This window comes from Puma concolor, chromosome A2, assembly GCF_028749965.1.
Source record: "Puma concolor isolate L17-30 chromosome A2, mPumCon1.1.hap2, whole genome shotgun sequence".
Taxonomy (NCBI): Eukaryota; Metazoa; Chordata; class Mammalia; order Carnivora; family Felidae; genus Puma; species Puma concolor.
The window spans coordinates 72,859,389-72,877,044 of record NC_141668.1 but is presented as its reverse complement, the minus strand read 5'-3'; the positions used below and the strand labels follow the sequence as shown (position 1 = coordinate 72,877,044).

General features: G+C 39.4%; 1 protein-coding gene across 2 annotated transcripts; it reads right to left on the bottom strand.

The window, feature by feature from the left end:
• Window positions 1–2,405: 2,405 nt before the first annotated feature.
• BET1 (Bet1 golgi vesicular membrane trafficking protein) lies at window positions 2,406–13,545 on the bottom strand. Of its 2 annotated transcripts, XM_086696139.1 has the most exons (5): window positions 13,355–13,545; window positions 9,157–9,281; window positions 6,591–6,647; window positions 5,010–5,043; window positions 2,406–3,294 (listed from the first exon to the last, which is right to left on the bottom strand). In XM_086696139.1, the coding sequence occupies exons 1-5, from the start codon at window positions 13,371–13,373 to the stop codon at window positions 3,236–3,238; spliced, it is 294 nt and encodes a 97-aa protein (XP_086552265.1). In that variant the 5' UTR covers window positions 13,374–13,545; the 3' UTR covers window positions 2,406–3,235. The 2 variants fall into 2 exon arrangements, with proteins under 2 accessions (XP_086552265.1, XP_025785229.1); XM_025929444.2 differs by lacking the exon at window positions 2,406–3,294 and having other exon boundaries at window positions 3,875–5,043; window positions 13,355–13,541.
• Window positions 13,546–17,656: the final 4,111 nt, after the last annotated feature.

Genomic DNA, 17,656 nt, shown 5'->3' with positions numbered 1-17,656 from the left:
ATGGAAGGTCCATAAATGTAGCATGAATTTACGTATACAAATTAAGAAAAGGTTGACATGCAAAATGCACAAATGATCTAAGAGTCCACTGTCTTTGAAAAATACTATTCTCAAGTTAATTTATCAATTTAACTTCATGTTGCCTAATTTTGTTTTCTATTAAAATTTAAGTGAGATGTCCTCATCTAAAAAACAAGTAATTTATACATCTTTTAAAAGAATATTTGTCATCAATATAGCCAGTGGTATGCTACAGTACCTTGTACCAGCTCATGAGAGCCAATTGTGCAGATATTTTCACAACTGTGTTCAGTGATGTCACATTGGTAGATTGAAATCAAGTGTGGTGGGAATATTTACACCAAAGAGATAAAAAATTACTATAAATCACCCTCCTACCCTTCCCAGCCCCAGAAAGCTGGTTTCTGGGGCTATACCATTAAATATTAATATGTAATGAAATGAAATGAGAAATTTGCTTGGAGTCAGAATCCAACTTTCCAGTTAGGGAAACATTTTGGAGATTTTCTTCAGAGAATATTATAAAAGATTAACATGGTTCTCATAAAAATCCACTCTGCTTTATTAAAATATCATCAAAGTATAATGAAGTTCATCAGAAAGAATGAATAGGTATCTATTAACTATGAAAATACTACAAAAGTCCAATAATTAAAATAGTGTGTTACTGGTACAAGAATAGAAAACTGAATAGAACAAAATAAATACCCCAACAAAAGACCCTATATATAAGAGCAAGAAAATGTTATCCAATATTTACTGTGAGAATAACTAGTTGGCACTTTGTAAATGAAAAAGAAAATCATTTGTGGGGCTCAGTCTGTTAAGTGTCTGACTTTGGCCCAGGTCATGATCTTGAGGTTTGTGAGTTCGAGCCCCACATCAGGCTCTCTGCTGAGGTTTCGGATTCTGTGTCTCCCTCTCTCTGCCCCTCCCCTGCTCACACTCTGTCTCTCTCAAAAATAAATAAACATTTAAAAAAAATTAAAAAAAAAAAGAAAATCATTTGTGCCCTGTACCTCATACAGTTAAGTTTCAAAATAGAATTAAAAAATATAACTGTAGAGAAAGTAAAAGGAAATAGAATGTTTATCAACTGTTTCATCAAACCTCTACAGGTAGACAACTTTCTAAGTTTCTCTCTTCAGACTTCTGCTTCCAAAGCTGAACTCCGTTGCTTTCATTCTAATAATGTAAATAAGATAGATACACTAAAATATCATAGATTTTTTTTTTTTTTTAATTCCATCAGGGGTGTCTGGGTGGCTCAGTTGGCTAAGCGTCCAACTTTGGCTCAGGTCATGATCTCACGGTCCGTGGGTTCGAGCCCTGCGTCGGGCTCTGTGCTGATCGTTCAGAGCCTGGAGCCTTCTTCAGATAATGCGTCTCCCTCTCTCTCTGTCCCTCCCCCACTCACGCTCTGTCTCTATCAAAAAATGAATGAACGTTAAATTTTTTAATTCCATCAGATTGCTGAGGCTGCAAAGAAACCTAATTGAACTAACTTCCAGAAAGTGGGGACCCCTCACTAGAAGAGGAAAGACAGCTGCTTCCTTCTGTAGCAGGATGGCGGGGCGGGGAGGCCAGGCAGCGGGGAGAAATTTTTTCAGCAACATGTGGGTGAGTGTGACCGATTAGATTTCTAAGCGTCCGACCACAAAGGCAACATCTACCACTGAGTCCCAGGAACCCATTCTAATTTCTTTACAAGTAATATCACTTAATTAGCACAGTAATGCTGTGTTACCACTACCTATATACAATTTTTCTTCCTGTTTTACAAAGAGAGTACCTGAGGTGGAGAGGTCATCCACCCAAACTTATGAGTGGGAACCAGGATTTATGTTCAGCCAGTGTGACCTCATAGCTCTCAGTCTTAGCTCTGGTGCTATTCTGCTTCCCAGTAAATATTTAGTCAAAGGTTATTCATCAGTATAGCCTGATGAAGTTATTTACTAACTGAATGAACCTAAATTATCAAGCGCCTTTCCCACTTTCTCTACAAGGAAGCAAATTCAATACATATAATTTGAAATTTAAGAGCATTGAAAAAATAGGACAACTAGTTTATTTTATAGAACCAGCTTTCTATGGATGCAGGTGCTGGGTTTTCTGCTCCAGAATTCTGATGTTTAACATGGTGCATATTTGTTTTAGATTTAACGACTATTCTCTGTTCCAGTAGTATCCAAGAATTAATTTGAATGCCAATTTAAATTCTATCAATAATATGTGTAATTCTCCCTCTCCTCATTGTAGAGACCTACACCTTGTATCCAAAGGGGATGGTGCAGGTAAGTAGTGCTTTCTTTTCTGTGCAAATATGTTAGCATACTTCCAAGGACCAACTCATACTGAAATGAAGTGACTAGATACTTGGCAGAAAAATGTGGACATTTGGGATTTTTATAAATTGCTTCCTCAATTTTCTCCACCCTTTAAAATATAGAATATATAGTGTGTCACCCACCACCCAAATATCTGAAAGTCTTACACTGTCCGAATAAAAACTATGTGAATATTTTGCCTGAATTGTTATAATCAACTTCCCAGACACCTATAGCAATAAAGTACTATAGAGTTAGCAATGGGCTTGTGAAGGATTATGAAGGGCTAAAACTTTTCCATATTTGAGGTGTTCCCCCAATTTTATTTCTGGGAGTACTTTTTGCTAGGGGTTTCCAAACAAAAGGAAGAAATGGTGCTGCCAGAAGAATCTCTGAGGGGGCAGGGACAGGCCCTTCCAGAGAAGTCTGCTGCCTGCCAGGAATCTCAGCCAACCTGTTTTAGGCAGTTTTTAGAAAGCATTGTAAAATAAGAAATGGACAGTGCAGTGATGAGAATCACTTTTACATCGCCCCCAAACCCCATTTCCTGAAATCCCCACCTCCTTATCTAACATTTAAATAGTGTTTTAATACTTTACAAAGACTGTCATATAACAGCCAAACCTTAATCTTGAAATCCATCCCCCACTTGCCATCACTAGTTTTCCCAAGGCTTTGATATTTCATTTATTCCCATTGTTGGTTCTCTTGTTTCCATCTTCTAGTCATTTTTCTTTGGCCTTCTGTTCTTCCTTTTGCAATTTTAATTATTGACAATGATTTTTGAGTCTTCCCTGAGCTCTGATGTCACACAGTTGGCACAGAGTACACAGTTAAATAATTCTTCAAAACTGAATCAATCTCTGATAGGGATGTCCACTTGGAAGTCACGGCATCATCTCAAAGCCTGACACCAACATGTTGTCTTGTAAAATATCTGATGCGTCTGTTAACAATAGGGAGAACTAATATTTATTATGTGTCATGTATTTTCAATAAATTATTTACCTCTCACAACAATCCTAGGAAATAGGTGAATGAAGAATGAAGAAACAGTCCCAAACAGGAACTGAGCAAGTTAAGGAATGGTGATCTGAACTCAGGTCATCTAACTCCAACCAGAGTCCCTTATATATCACATCATAAGTCCTCCGGCCTCTTATATGAAAAGTCACTTAACCCCTCTCAGTTCTGGTGTTTCCACCTGTCCAGTAGAGGCCTGATGATAAACACAGCCAAAGACAGGACCTGAATTGATAGGTAATTAAGGATGAGCAAAAAGGATTGCACACTCAGCAAAATCAAAGATAATAGACTTACAACTGAAAATACAAAGAAAGATTTTTCAAACTGAAGTCATGATTTATGTCATTTGTTTGAAGCAAATTCTGAAATAATACAAATATATTAACTTTTCCTGATTTTGTTTGGGATCTGTTTTCAGGACCATGTCTCAGATTCTATGTAAAAACATCAACAAAAAAAACCCAAAAACACTTGAACAAAGAGGCAACAAAGACAATATATTTCATTAAAAATTTTATTTTTAGAGCCCATCAATGGGCAAATCCCAAACAGTAGCAATACAGAGTATTTAAGAACATTTTAATATTTCTTTCTATCCATCTTTGTTTTCCTTTCCACAAACAAACATACTGGATTAAAGCAACAATACTCTTAACCCCAAATTCAATGCCTGAGTACTTTCAATATCTATTTTGAACACATAATAAAGCAGAGGCAGTTAATTTTATTTCCACTCGGAGCTTAGCAATTACTTTAGCTTCACATTATTCTATCACAAATTATAACCAAATGGCCTACCTAAGCAGCTAAAATCATAAAATTATTATAAGCCAAGTCAATGGTGTGTATAAAGTTAACAAAAAACAACAACTAGACGAGTATACATTTGTTTTGGGCCCTACAAGAAATATGCCAAAATAACAAGCTTTAGTAAAAGATGAGGTCCTTGGGCAGAGGAGAACGAGAAGTCATTATCATCAAAACTTGTGAGGAAAACTTATGTAAGAGGAAATCAGCCTATAATTTTAACCAAATGAAGGAAGAAAGGGGAATACATTATCAGGGTTGATGACAACTTGGGAAAAGACATATAGCATTCAAGCACAAACTTGTTCACTACCTCAAGAGCTCAACATCAGGCTCTCCAGGCATTCTGTTATTCTCCCACTAAGTTTCTTCACGGGAACATAAACCTACATTTATGCTAACAACAGAGTATTATATGGCTATTTAATCTGATGGCAAACAACAGGAAAAAAATTCTTAGGGCCAGACTGACTTCAGCCCATCTCAGTACCCCTGAAAATAGGGGCAAAAAATTAATCATTAAGAAACAGTATTCAAAGAGTACTGTATTACCTAATGTGATTTATAAAACAAGCACAATTCTGTAATCGTCAATGGAAAAAGTCTTAATATTTGAAAATTAGGAATGTTTTGATGCTGATTTTTTACCAAAATGGTACTCCAAACAGTTAAGTTGGAACAAATCCCAAACTCACACTTACTTGCATCACCTCAGTTTAATAATCCAATAAATGACAAAAAAGACAAACAATGAAAACAGCATCATATAGCACAACAGCTTTGTCTGGCTCCCTCTAGATAAAATCTTCAGTTTTCCCATAGTTTTACCTAGAAATCCAGTTGTAGAATCAAACTGTGAATCCTATGAGCAGAAAAGGAAAACAAAATAGTTAGATTCTAATATTGTACATATGCACATTTAAGTAATTGAATATACTGTTCTTAGAATACATTTTTAATGAAATTTTTAGTGTTTAATCAATTCAGGAGCCTGTTTATAACTTGGGTAATCAAGCCTGATTACTCTGTGCAAAACAGAGTAATTCTCTCAATGAATAAAAAGCTCTTTCATCGAATAAACATTTCTTTCAGCATCAGAGTAATTCAAAATCCCAAACTATTTAGGTCTTTTTCCAATTGTGTGAATTAAGACACTAATAATAAAGGTAAGTAGTTTGTCTACTATCATACAGGTGTTTGATTCTCAGTTTTTGTTGGGGCATTGCTCTCAAAGGGCAAATGGTTGGTTGCTTTCAGTAATTCAGTACGATAATTCATCTAAAGTTTAAGGTTAGCAGTTAAAGGTACTTTACTTTTAAGATTCTTTAATTCAGATAGCTGACTTTGAAGTACAGCAGAGTTTATTAAAAGTTAAGAGAATATCATGTAAAGGTAGTAAAATGTGGTTAAGACTCCAAATATGGATGGGGAAAACTACCATATTAAAACATAGTTGGAAACTGGAAAAGTCCTAAAGATGAGAGGACTAGGTGTAGATTAGAAATACTGCACTTTCACAGAAATCTCAGTATCCTAAGATGTAAAGGCCCCAGCATAATGACAGCATTTGCACAGCTCGGGCTCTATGTAGTTCAAGCACTTTAGATCTATAGCTCTTCACCAGGGTTATGTATCACAATCACCTGGGACACTTTTCTTTTTCCAAAATACATATATGTAGGTCCCTCCCCCTAAAATCTATTTAGGTTGAGAACTAGCATAAACACTTACACAAAGTTCCCCAGTGATTTGAATGCACAACCTCCATAAGAACATTGCTTTCAATGACATATTCATTTCTGAATAACACAATTTTAAAAGCAAGTGGAGAAACTAGGGAAGGTCTAGAGAAATTTGACATTCGAAATAAATATTAAAGAATGGAAAGAGGTTCTACAAAGAAAGGTATATGTTGCTGAGCTCCCTTAGACTGGAGAGATAAAAGGCTCTGGGATGTTACTATGTTCAAATCTTATTGATTTGTTCAGAAGTGATCCTTAGGAGATCAAATAGAAATAGGCTCACATTACATGAAAGACAATCAATTGGATGGATATGAAGTGCTTTTTGATTACTTGGTAGTCAGTATCCATTGAGATCTCCAAGAACACTCAAAACAGTCATTCTTCCTGAGTCTTTAACAGTGTTTTAAACATAAGGTTAAAAATACAATGGCTTCCACCTCCTCCTCCTACTCACAGTGTGTTAGGGAAGATGAAAAATGCAAGAATGAATAAACCTATTAGTTATTTCAAAGCAATGAGATACAAATAGACCAGAATCCAGAACTTATGATCTCTAGATTAATTTCAAAATGGATAAGAGTTAAAATGATATTATTCCTGATTAACAGACTAAATTTGAGAATATTAGATCAACTTTCTTAAATTTAAAGTCACAACCACTTACCATTTCAGCTAATAATTTATTTTGATGTTTAACCTCATGGCCTATTTCAATGGAAAGCTATTAAAAAAAAAAAAGACACATGCATTATTACTCACATAATGGCATTTAAGTGTTATAGAGTAAAATGCCATTCTAAGCATACATTTTCTCAAAACTGTCTTCTAAAACTATAAACTACATATAGTTTTTTCTGATAATTTTTCCACTGACATTAAAGGAAAATAAATTTAGAATTTCTACTGTTTCCCAACTATGGATATTGTCTCCCTGCTCTTCATTTTGATTTCATCTTAATATTCAATTCCATCTTTTAATTTTGGTACACACTTCTCTCTGGTTCTCTTATCCTTGCATGCTTTCTTCTTCCTCTCTTTATATTATTCATACAACAGCATTTATATGTATATTTTCTTCTTTACATTTTAAGAGATATATATAAGTACCTATATTATCAATTCAAATCTACATGGGACATTACTTTGAATATATGCCTAAACTAGTTATTTATTCAGATTCTTTTTTAAAAATGTTTGAGAGAAAGAGAGAATGAGCAGGGGAGGGACAGAGAGAGAGAGAGAAAGAGAATCCTAAGCAGGTTCTGTGCTGTCAGCATAAAGCCCAATGCAGGGCTCGGTCTCATGAACCATCACATCATAATTGAGCCAAAATCAAGAATAGGAAGCTTAACTAAGTCATGGGGTGCCCTAGATTCTAAAAGTTTTCCTTTAAAGTATGACAATAAACTGGAAAAAGATTGACAAGTTATTGTTAAGGCACAGCCGAGCCTTAAAAAAACACAATTTAAGTGATTATGGCTGTTATTCAGACCAAAGCCTATTCAATACTTTATATGACAAATTCCTTAAAGGCTTCACTTCCAAGATATTTGGATAAATTACAAGCAACAAATGAAAATCTTGGCAAACTATTGCAAATATTGTTCTCAACTTCTCTTGTGTGGAAAGTATATGGGGTGATACACAAAATCACACTAGAATTCTATAGATTAGAACATGAGCTTTTCCCCCAAATTTAACAATCCAGAGATAATAAAGCAACTATAAAGCCAAATAGCCCAAATCACCTAACTACTTTCTACAACTGTCATTCATGACAAGGAAAGAAATTTCCCGGGGCGGGGGGGGGTAAAGCTTTCTTCCAATAAGGAGCTAAATTATCAATGTCAGAGTTAAAAATAAATAATTCTCTATCAATGTTGATTTTCTAAACTGTTAACATTATACAGTATTACTTAGTTTGTAGATCAACTCTTTTTGATCTAATATGACTTTGAAAACAACACTCTTTTCAGAATGGTATTAGTATCCAGGCTGAACACAATTGTATTTTCCAAAGACTAATGAAATACCAATTAAGTTTTAGCAACATGAGTTTCTACTGAAGGCTCTATGAGTTTATAGCATGTTTACTGTAATACAGAATCAATTACATACACTGTTAAAATCATATTTTTGTAATTCTTTTACTTAACACATGTTAAACTCAATACCACTGATAATGAATTATGCTTAGGTGCTGTGTTAAAAATAAAAACAGAAAACTCTACATTCTGGTAAATTTCTTTTACATACAAATAATCCCAATGCAGATTCCTATGCAATACATGCTGTAGAAATGGTGCAAACTGTCTTATGTTCACAAGGAAAAGAGTTACTTTTGATGTGGTAATTAGGTAAAGCTTGCAGGAAGGAAGGAGTGCAGAGAAGTGGAGCCTTTACTATTAAAGGCTTTGGCCAATGTAAGGAGGGAAAGGACACCTCCCCAGTAAAGGGAGAGTATGATCAAAGATGTGGGAGTGCAAGTGACACCATGCACAGGACGAGAGATTCTCTAATTTGTCCGGCAGAAAACATATACACATTCCAGAAGTGTAGGAGATAAGGTCTGATAAGCTGTGGATAATCTCTAAAGGACCCATTTAACCAAGCTACAGAGTATGGATTTTATTCTTACATCATGGGAAGGCACTGAAGACTTCTGGGAGCAAAGGATGCAATTTTACAAACACTCCAAAAAGATGGCGGAACATGCAAAAAATGAGGAACAAATAGGTTACGAGGCTCTCTCTATACTTTGCCTACGAAAACCAGGGGATAGTATCAGGAATAGAAAAGTAGAAACAGAAAGAAGGAAGCACAAAACTCAGTGACTAACGTGATGTACAAAGATAGAAACACTGAGATATGTAGCTTAGTATACTAGAAGAACAAAAGTCAGGAGAAGAACTGCTTGGGGGTGGAAGATGTACCGCTCTGAGACATTACTACAGACAACATATAGTACTGTAGATTAACACACACACACACACACACACACACACACACACACAGCTAAAAAAAATAAATGTACCATTATGTTTTGATTTGGCCACACTTTTAATCTTCTATTCAAATCATGTTTAAATTTTGAGTGTACTTTGACCTCACTGAACTATACACAACTTGGGTAACTGAATTCCTCCATATGATACCAACAAATAGTTTATAAGTACATATGTATACATAAATACACAAATTGGAAAGTATATCATCTGTTACGTACTTACAGATTTTATAGCAGTTACTTTGCTTCTCAGACTTTCGGTGAGTCTCTCATTTTCTTCTTCACAGGCACTGTACCCACTGTTAGCATACCCATAGTTCCCATAGTTGCCTGGAGGTACTCCTTCACCTGCAAGGATCAGAGTCACAGTATAGTTGTAGCAAAAACAAGTCACCTTTGAAGCCTTGATAGAAAAGAACCAAAAAAGACCCCTGGAGGGCGGTGCAGACCACATATGTCTATAACATTCACACTTCAAAGGAATTTTAAAAATTAATAACCAAATGGAGATCAAAACAATTCTTTTCTAATGCCCTCTTTTAAGCAAAGAATATTCAATTTGTTTTATACTTATTTATTGATTGCTTATTAATTGCCCACAAGACACTAAAGTAGGCACTGATCTACAAGGATATTCAGGATACATTCCCTCTCCATAAAACTACAACTTTAAAAAAGGATCTAAAAGTAAGTCTCAACTATCCATTGAAGAAGCTTGGCTACGAAGGGAAAGGGAGCAAGAGGATAAATGTAGCAGGAAAGAGCTCATGGCAGAGGGAGGGTCCTTTATTTGCATTTCTTTCTTTTAAATAGAAGAGAGAACTTACGGAAAATAACTTATGGAGAACATTACCTGAGAATTAAGAGGGGAATTCATTCAACAAATATTTCAGAAACTTCCATGTGTCAGATCCATTGTTCTTTCTAGGTACTACTTTTTGGAGCTTATCGTCTGTGGAATTGCACTTCAGAATACACAGTCCCAGCTACTACCTAATAAAGTACTTGATATTCACCAGGCAATCAAATGGGTGGAGTGAGCCTGAAGAGTGAATCTATATATAAATATGCTAAAGGATTGAGAGAGGAAAGCATAGTTGAGGGTCTTATTTAACCACGTTTTCAAAAGACAGTTGATACAATCAGTTTTCTCAGTAAAGGAAGAGATAAGGCTGTCTTTAAGGAACGGTATCATTTGGAAAAAGCAGTAAGGAGAATAATAAGGGAAAGTGACTAGGACTACACGGATCCTAGGGTGAGAAAATAATCCTGGCCGAGGCAACACACTGTGGTGGTTTCAATCCTCCTGAATGTGTGATTTTTCTGAAGAAGGACTCATCAGCCTGAGTTAGCCCGTGAGAACCTGCATCGTTGGATTGATCAAGAATTTCATCAAGAGATTTACAGCACTGGGGCTGACGAACAGAGCTCCAAAAGGCCGAGACTGCTTGACAAAAGAGAGGTTTAAGATATGGAATATGGGGTCTATACTGGACAGGAATTGAAGTAGTTACAATGGAGAAATGAGGAAGGGATGATACAGAGACTAGGTCTCTATAAACTCAAAACGTAGATGGGGCAACAGGGACAGTAAAAGATGGAAGGGTAGGAAGCAGCAGTCAGTGCTGGTAGTTGAAGGATGGCTGAAGTGTAAAATGGAAGCTCTTTCAAGACACAGCAGGAACCTCACTTTCTCTAAAAGGTGAAACTCCCTCTAAATTCTTACAGCTCTTGCTGTACATAACAGTAATATCACACTCTAGATAGTTCTACAAGGGCAAAAACTAAATTTGTTTCACTTATGGCTATATATCCCCCACAAATGTGTACACACACACACACACACACACACACACAGATGCACACACACAAAGGCACACTCAATAAATACTTGTAAATGAATTAAATAGAATCTGAATTCACGGTTATTCAACTTTGAGCCTTTCTCAAGAATGGAACCATAAACTTCTTTGAGGGCAGAGACAGTGTATCATACTTTTATATCCCCTGTACCTAATGAGTACTTTATATGCAGCAGACACACAATTTCCACCACCACAGAAACCACAACAAAATGTTAAACAAGTGTGTTCCAGGGTAGAAAGATTTGCATTTCCCAAATTTTCCCTCAACTGCTAACACACCATCCATAAAACTCTCCAAATATAGTATGAAAAGTTGTAGGAAAGCTAGTGAATGCCAAAGATCATCCTTAGCCTGTGTCCATTTAGATATATGCTACTTCTTTTGGGTAGTTTCTATCAATAACTGAGCCAAATCATTTAGAGATTCATGTGAAGTGTTCCACATGAATATCTATCAGCTTCAATATTTATCCCAAGTTTAAAATTCCAGGCCAATACACACTGATACAAAACAAAACAACACACAGAATTTAAAAAAAATTACAATCACAGCACACCAGTGTAAATGATAACAATAGACACTTAAGTAAACGCCTTGTCTTTCCACTCAACTACAAGGGAGCTTCAAAAACAAAACAAAACAAAACAAAAGCTCTATCCATATCCATCCTAGAGATTCTAATGTAATTAGTCTGGGCTGCAGTCCAGGTATCAATGCCTTAAAAGCTCTCCAGGTGATTATAATGTACAGTCAGGGCTAAGAACCACAACTTCTCAAGTCACTTTGTTTCCTGCAATTTAAATGATGGCACACTGCTGCAAAACAAAAAACAAACAAAAAAAACATTCAAAGGGCCCAAAGGACCTATTGCTGAGATCCAAACTCCTTGGCCGGCACTCAAAAGATCTCCGCAATGTGGTTCTGGTTCCATGTCTCCTACTTCAATCAAACTGGCTTAATGATAACCCTTAAACACACTATTCATAATTCTAGTCCTACAACTTTGGGGGGGGGGGTAGGAATAGGAGAGGGGGGAGTCTGGTTTCCAACTGGAACTTGCCTGTCTCACCCTCCATTATTCAAGCTCTAGTGCCAAGTTCTGATATCTCCACAAAGTATGCAGTGCTCTATCTCTGAAACCTCTGAGACACTAGCGGTAGAACTTATTCAGTATTTGGATGCATAGTTATCACTTATACCATAATTTATCTTTGTACGTGTTCCTACTCACCATCTAGACTGGAAGCTCTGGGAGCACAAACAGGGCCACAATTAACTGTACACTTAGAGCTTACTCAAGTACACAATAAATGTCATTAATGATAAAAAGAAAAAAATTAAGCATATAAAACTGTTCAAAATTGGTTATTTTTCCCCTACAAGTTACTTGGCCAACTTTCTATGATTCAAGTATTCATAAAAGCTGTATTTTTCAAAAGCTCTTCCTCATACAATTTTTTAATCAATGTATACGTCTAAAGTTACTGTGGGGCGCCTGGGTGGCGCAGTCGGTTAAGCCTCCGACTTCAGCCAGGTCACGATCTCGTGGTCCGGGAGTTCGAGCCCCACGTCAGGCTCTGGGCTGATGGCTCAGAGCCCGGAGCCTGTTTCCGATTCTGTGTCTCCCTCTCTCTCTGCCCCTCGCCCGTTCATGTTCTCTCTCTGTCCCAAAAATAAATAAACGTTGAAAAAAAAATTAAAAAAAAAAGTTACTGGAAAATTTCACTAATTTTAAATACCTGGCACTTTTGAAAAACTTTTTTTCCTCTAATTGTAACAACTGAAAAAAGCAACATTCCCTTTTTTCAAATATTCCATGTATTTTCTCAGGTATACTGTACCCCGATTTAGCAGGTTTTTAAAAAAAGTATCTCTTACTAGAGAGCTTCAAAAACCAGAAAATGCTGTTTTATTAGCTGTGCGTTATAATGGCCCCCTTAAAAGTCCTTGTGCTTGGTGAACCTGTTTCCTAAGTTTTCACAGTGGAGCAAGACTCAGATAAGAAATGTTCTGGATAAAATGGCCTTTGCCCCCAATGTTACACACTACAGTCTTTAACAGTAACGACATGTACGTTTACCTTTGTAACTCACTGTTACCAGTTTAATATGATTGTTAGTGTGCTTCGCGTGCAACATTCATTCTTCAAATTTCGCTTCTGAAAAAACTAACACCCAGGACGAGTACAGTACGAGAAACCGAAGCCGGAATTCGGGAAACCCAGCGGTTTTCATAGTCACTCTGACAGTCATTAACAATTAAAAAAAACAACCTTGACTATTGAGTTGGCACCTGGACATACCCCACCCCCATTCCTCCGCTACTCTATAAACCTACCATTCAAACTTAGGACTGAACCAAACTAAAGAAAAGCTTTTGGATCTGGGACAAATGGTGTGTTTCCACTCGGCACCGCCTCCAAAGACCCTTCCAATACATCCTGTTTTCTGGCCGATTCCAGTGACATAAGACCGGTCCGGTTTCCTTCCACATCCCCGCACCCAGTACGGCCAGTTCTAGGGCCCCCGAACTTCGAACCTCAGTCCTCTTCTTACCCAGGCCTGCACGCCTCATCCTGCCACAGTAGGGAAAAAAAGCAGAAGGAGAGGTGGGTAGAAAGGAGCCACGGGCCCCCCAGACGGCGTCTTCAGAACCAGGGCCCGAAGAAACACCAAGTTTTTTCTCCAAAGCGCCACGACATCAGTGGACGCTAAACAGCGCGCCGGGTGATGGCGTCACCCAGGCACTTATCACTGCCCTGCGAGGCGGCTTGAATGGCATTCTGGGAAATGTAGTTCACCGTCGACACAGGTAGTGAAACAGGAGCCTGGCGTGAACCGGGCTCCTGGAGTGGGCGTGGCTTCCGGAAGAGGCGCGAGCGCTGGGGCGGCTCCGACTCAGGTTCTCAAGATCTGGGTTTTTGCTGCTGGCCTCGCGGCTTCCTGGACGTTACTCTCAGCTTGTTGCCTACCGAGTTGAACCCCGTTGATCTGCCCTTCTCAGACCTTGAGAGGATGGTTGACTCATCTTTCCTGATTCCTCCTCTTACTTCCTCTGACCTCTAGAGTCAGTTCAGGGAAAGTCCAGGAAAACTTTATTCAAGATAATGATCTCATACATAAGTAATCTGAGACCCACAGAAGGAAAGGAAGAGGGTAACAAATTTGTGCTGGGTCACACAGTAGTTAGAAAAATCAGGTCATTTGGAATAGGACTCTTGCTTGGAATAAAGTGGTTAATAAAAGGAACCTGGTTTCCGGAGGCACTAATAAGTTAGTTACCTGTTACTGGATTGGTTGCATTTCTAGAAAGAACATTGGCTATTAGTTGTTGAGGACCAAAGGACCCCTAAACTCTCTCCCACTCAGATCTTTCTAACGTACACAAAGGATATTGAGATACATTGCACATTACCATGTGTGAAATAGTAAGGGCTTAAGAGCCTGTTGGCAAGGTTAGGGGGGTACTGGAATCCGGGTTAATGTTGCATCCACAGGACTCCTGAAACAGAATGCTATGGGAACCAGTGACAGTCACAACAAAGTTTACTGCAATGAGAGGCAAGGCAAACTGATCGGTCCCGACAAACACTCTTGACCAGAGTGTGGTCCCGAACAGCCGGGGTACAGGGTTTTTATAGCCGACCACATCGTCTTATCACCTGGGAACAGAACAAAGGAATAGTGCCCAGGTGGAAACAGTTCAAACAGGCCCTTACCCCAATCCAAACACTAATCACACCCCTTGATAAGATAAGGCTGTTATCTCTTAACCTATAGTGTTAAAACAAAACTCTTATTTCTTAAGGCTACAGGTTAGCCCCACACTACAATTTAACCCTTACATTTTCCCCTTTTCTTGTCCGTGAATCAATCCCTTGATTCATCATTAGGAACTAAGGGGACATAGTTGGACCTAAGCATAATTTTTATTTCACCAACTCGCCTCTTGACATACTGTACTAACCAATTGATAATGCATGGGCCGATAGTTAACCCGAGAAGTAACAACAGTAGTGGCCCAGCTATGATGGTGAGCAGCGATGTGAGTAAGGGGGACCAAGAGTGATACCAATTATTGCTGGCCTCCCTGGCACGTTCCCTGGCTCTAAGATTGTTCCTTACCAAACTCAGTGTCTCGAATTCATCCGGAATTGTTGGCATGACACAGTATGCACCAACCCTGCCCTTGGAGGTCCTCTAGGGTTAAAATTGGTCGCGAACCCCAAGGGCACAATGACATCATACATTCAGAGGCTCCAAGTGTGCCCAGTATCTCAGAATGAGGAAAAAATAGATGAGCTGGTGTTGGGTTACATTTTCCTTGGGCCTCACATTGGGGGTTCGGGGTTCTAAGGAGAGTAATTAGGGGGTCAATGTGCCGTCCTGTTAACCAGGGGGCTAGCATCCCACAACCCCATTTGGCACAGTGGTATTGACCCTCTCCTTCACATTCATTTTTTCTGTCTGCATCTTAGCCAAATTTCGCTCTAGTGCCTTATTTCCACATCCACAATTGTTCTCCCCAATGTTTCCGAGAGCTCTTTGCAACCCCCGTTCTTCTCCTACCAGGTCACACAGGTCGAACAAGAAACAAGGCATAGTACGAGAGGCGTTAGATGTTACCACCTTCCCTGTGACAGTGTCTCTGAGTTCCCATTGGTATGGCCAAAAAGACAAGGGGTGCAGTTCCGCACAGTCTCCCAAGCTTATTATACAAACCCAGACTATTATTCCTTTTAACCTTCCATCGCTGTTCGTTCTCTGGTCCTGTATCAGTCCTGGGTGTTCCCACCTCCGCGCAGTTTTTCTTAACCTGAGAGTGATGAATCCAGGTTCGGACACCGTCTATCTTCATGGCCATTGGTGTAGTCAGGATCACAGTGTGTGGTCCTTTCCAGCGTGGCTCCAGGGGTTTAGGCTTGTGCCTCTTGACCCAAACTAAGTCTCCTGGTTGAAAGGGGTGGGGAAGAACAGGAGGATGGGCAAAGGCTTCTTTCAAGGTATTAGTTATTTCTTTTTGTACAAGATGCAGGGCCATAAGTGAAGCCAACAAGTGGTCCTGTTCTAGCTGTTCCTTTATGTCATCCCCTAGCCTCGGCAAGATAGGTGGAGGTCTGCCAAATAAAATTTCATAAGGGGACAATCCCTTGATAAATGGAGTACAACGTGCTCGCAAAAGGGCAAAAGGCAGAACATCAACCCAATTTTCGCCAGTCTCAAGGGACAATTTGGTTAAGGTCTCCTTTAGAGTCCGATTCATCCTGTCTACTTGACCCGAGCTCTGGGGTCTATATGAGCAATGTAATTTCCAATCTATTCCCAATGCTCTGGCTAGACCCTGCAATACCTGTGCCGTGAAGGCCGGACCATTGTCCTATCCTATGCTCAAAGGCAGCCCGACTCTAGGAATTAGTTCATTTAATAATTTTTTAACTGTCACCTGAGCCATTTCTGATTTAGTGGGGAACGCCTCAACCCACCTGGAGAAGGTGTCCAAAAAAAAATCGAGCAGATATTTGTATCTGTATTTCCCTGGTTTAATTTCAGTAAAATCTACTTCCCAAAACCGGCCTGGCTCAGTTCCTCTATCTCTTTTAGCTTCTGAAAACTTATTTGCACCGCGATTTACTTGGGCGCAACTTACACATCTTTCAACCGTCTCCTCAATCTCTTTTCCCAGCTCTTCCGCCCTGAACTTTTTCTGCACCAATTCTGCCATCTTTGTTTTTCCCAGAGGAGTTCCTTGGTGGAGGAGATGCACCATGCGTCGCCCAAGTGATGCGGGTAAGAGTATCTTACCTTCAGGATCCTGAAACCACTTTTGTCCTGGTATCATACTTCCTCCTTTTTTTGAAATCCACTCCACATCTTTAGGAGTGTAATTGGGCTCCGGTGGAAGCAGGGGGTCTATCAAGATCAGTAGTGCCAAAGCACTTTTACTTTCAGTTAGGGCAGCTTTCCCAGACTGCCCATGTCAGCCAGGTAGTTTCCGAATGCCTCTAGGGAGTTGCCTTTTTGTTGTCCCGGGCAGTGAATGATCGCGAGACTTGCAGGTTAGATGGCTGTTAGAAGGTCTAGAATTTCGGCTTTATTTTTGATGTCCTTGCCCTCCGCTGTGAGGAGGCCGCGCTCTTGACAGATGGACCCGTGCACATGCACAGTTGCAAAGGCATAGCGGCTGTGTGTATAAATATTAACTGGCTTGTTTTTACCAAGTTTCAAGGGCTTTAGTTAGTGCGATGAGCTCTGCGCACGGGGCTGAGGTTCCTGGGGGAAGGGTCTGTTGCCATAGAACCTCGCAGTTTGTCATAACTGCAGCACCGGCATGCCTTTGCCCTTGAAACACAAAACTACTGCCGTCTGAAAACATGTTGATATCAGGATCCTGTAGGGGAATGTCTGTGAGATCGGAGCAGAGGGACGAAACTGTCGCTAAGGTATCTGGACAAGAATGTAGAGGGGGGCCTAGTCCTTTGGGCAGCAAAGTAGCTGGGTTTAAGGCTGTGGGGGCACAAAAACGTATTGGGGCTGGTCGAGCAGCAATGCCTGATACTGGGTAATCCGAGCATTTGATAGCCACCATTCTGGGGGAGACCGCAGTAAGGCCTCCTTCATGGGGCACCGTAACAGGCAACATCTGTCCCAGGGTTAGTTTATCTTGGTCTTTGACTAGTAGCACAGTGACAGCGATCTGTCGAACGCATGTGGGCCACCCGGAAGCAACTGGGTGTAGCCTTTTGGATAAATAGGCCACTGGTCAGCGCCAAGGTCGCAGGTGCTGAGTCAGAACTCCCTTGGCTACACCCCCTTTCTCAGCTACAAACAAATGGAATGGCTTAGTGGGATCTGGCAGGG

Excerpts from the sequence above, each read along its gene's own strand:
- BET1 (XM_025929444.2), bottom strand. Across the intron at positions 6,648-9,156 it reads AAGTAACTGCTATAAAATCT|CTTTCCATTGAAATAGGCCA; the intron begins GTAAGTACGTAA and ends TTTTTTTAATAG. Across the intron at positions 5,044-6,590 it reads ATAAATTATTAGCTGAAATG|GATTCACAGTTTGATTCTAC; the intron begins GTAAGTGGTTGT and ends TTCTGCTCATAG.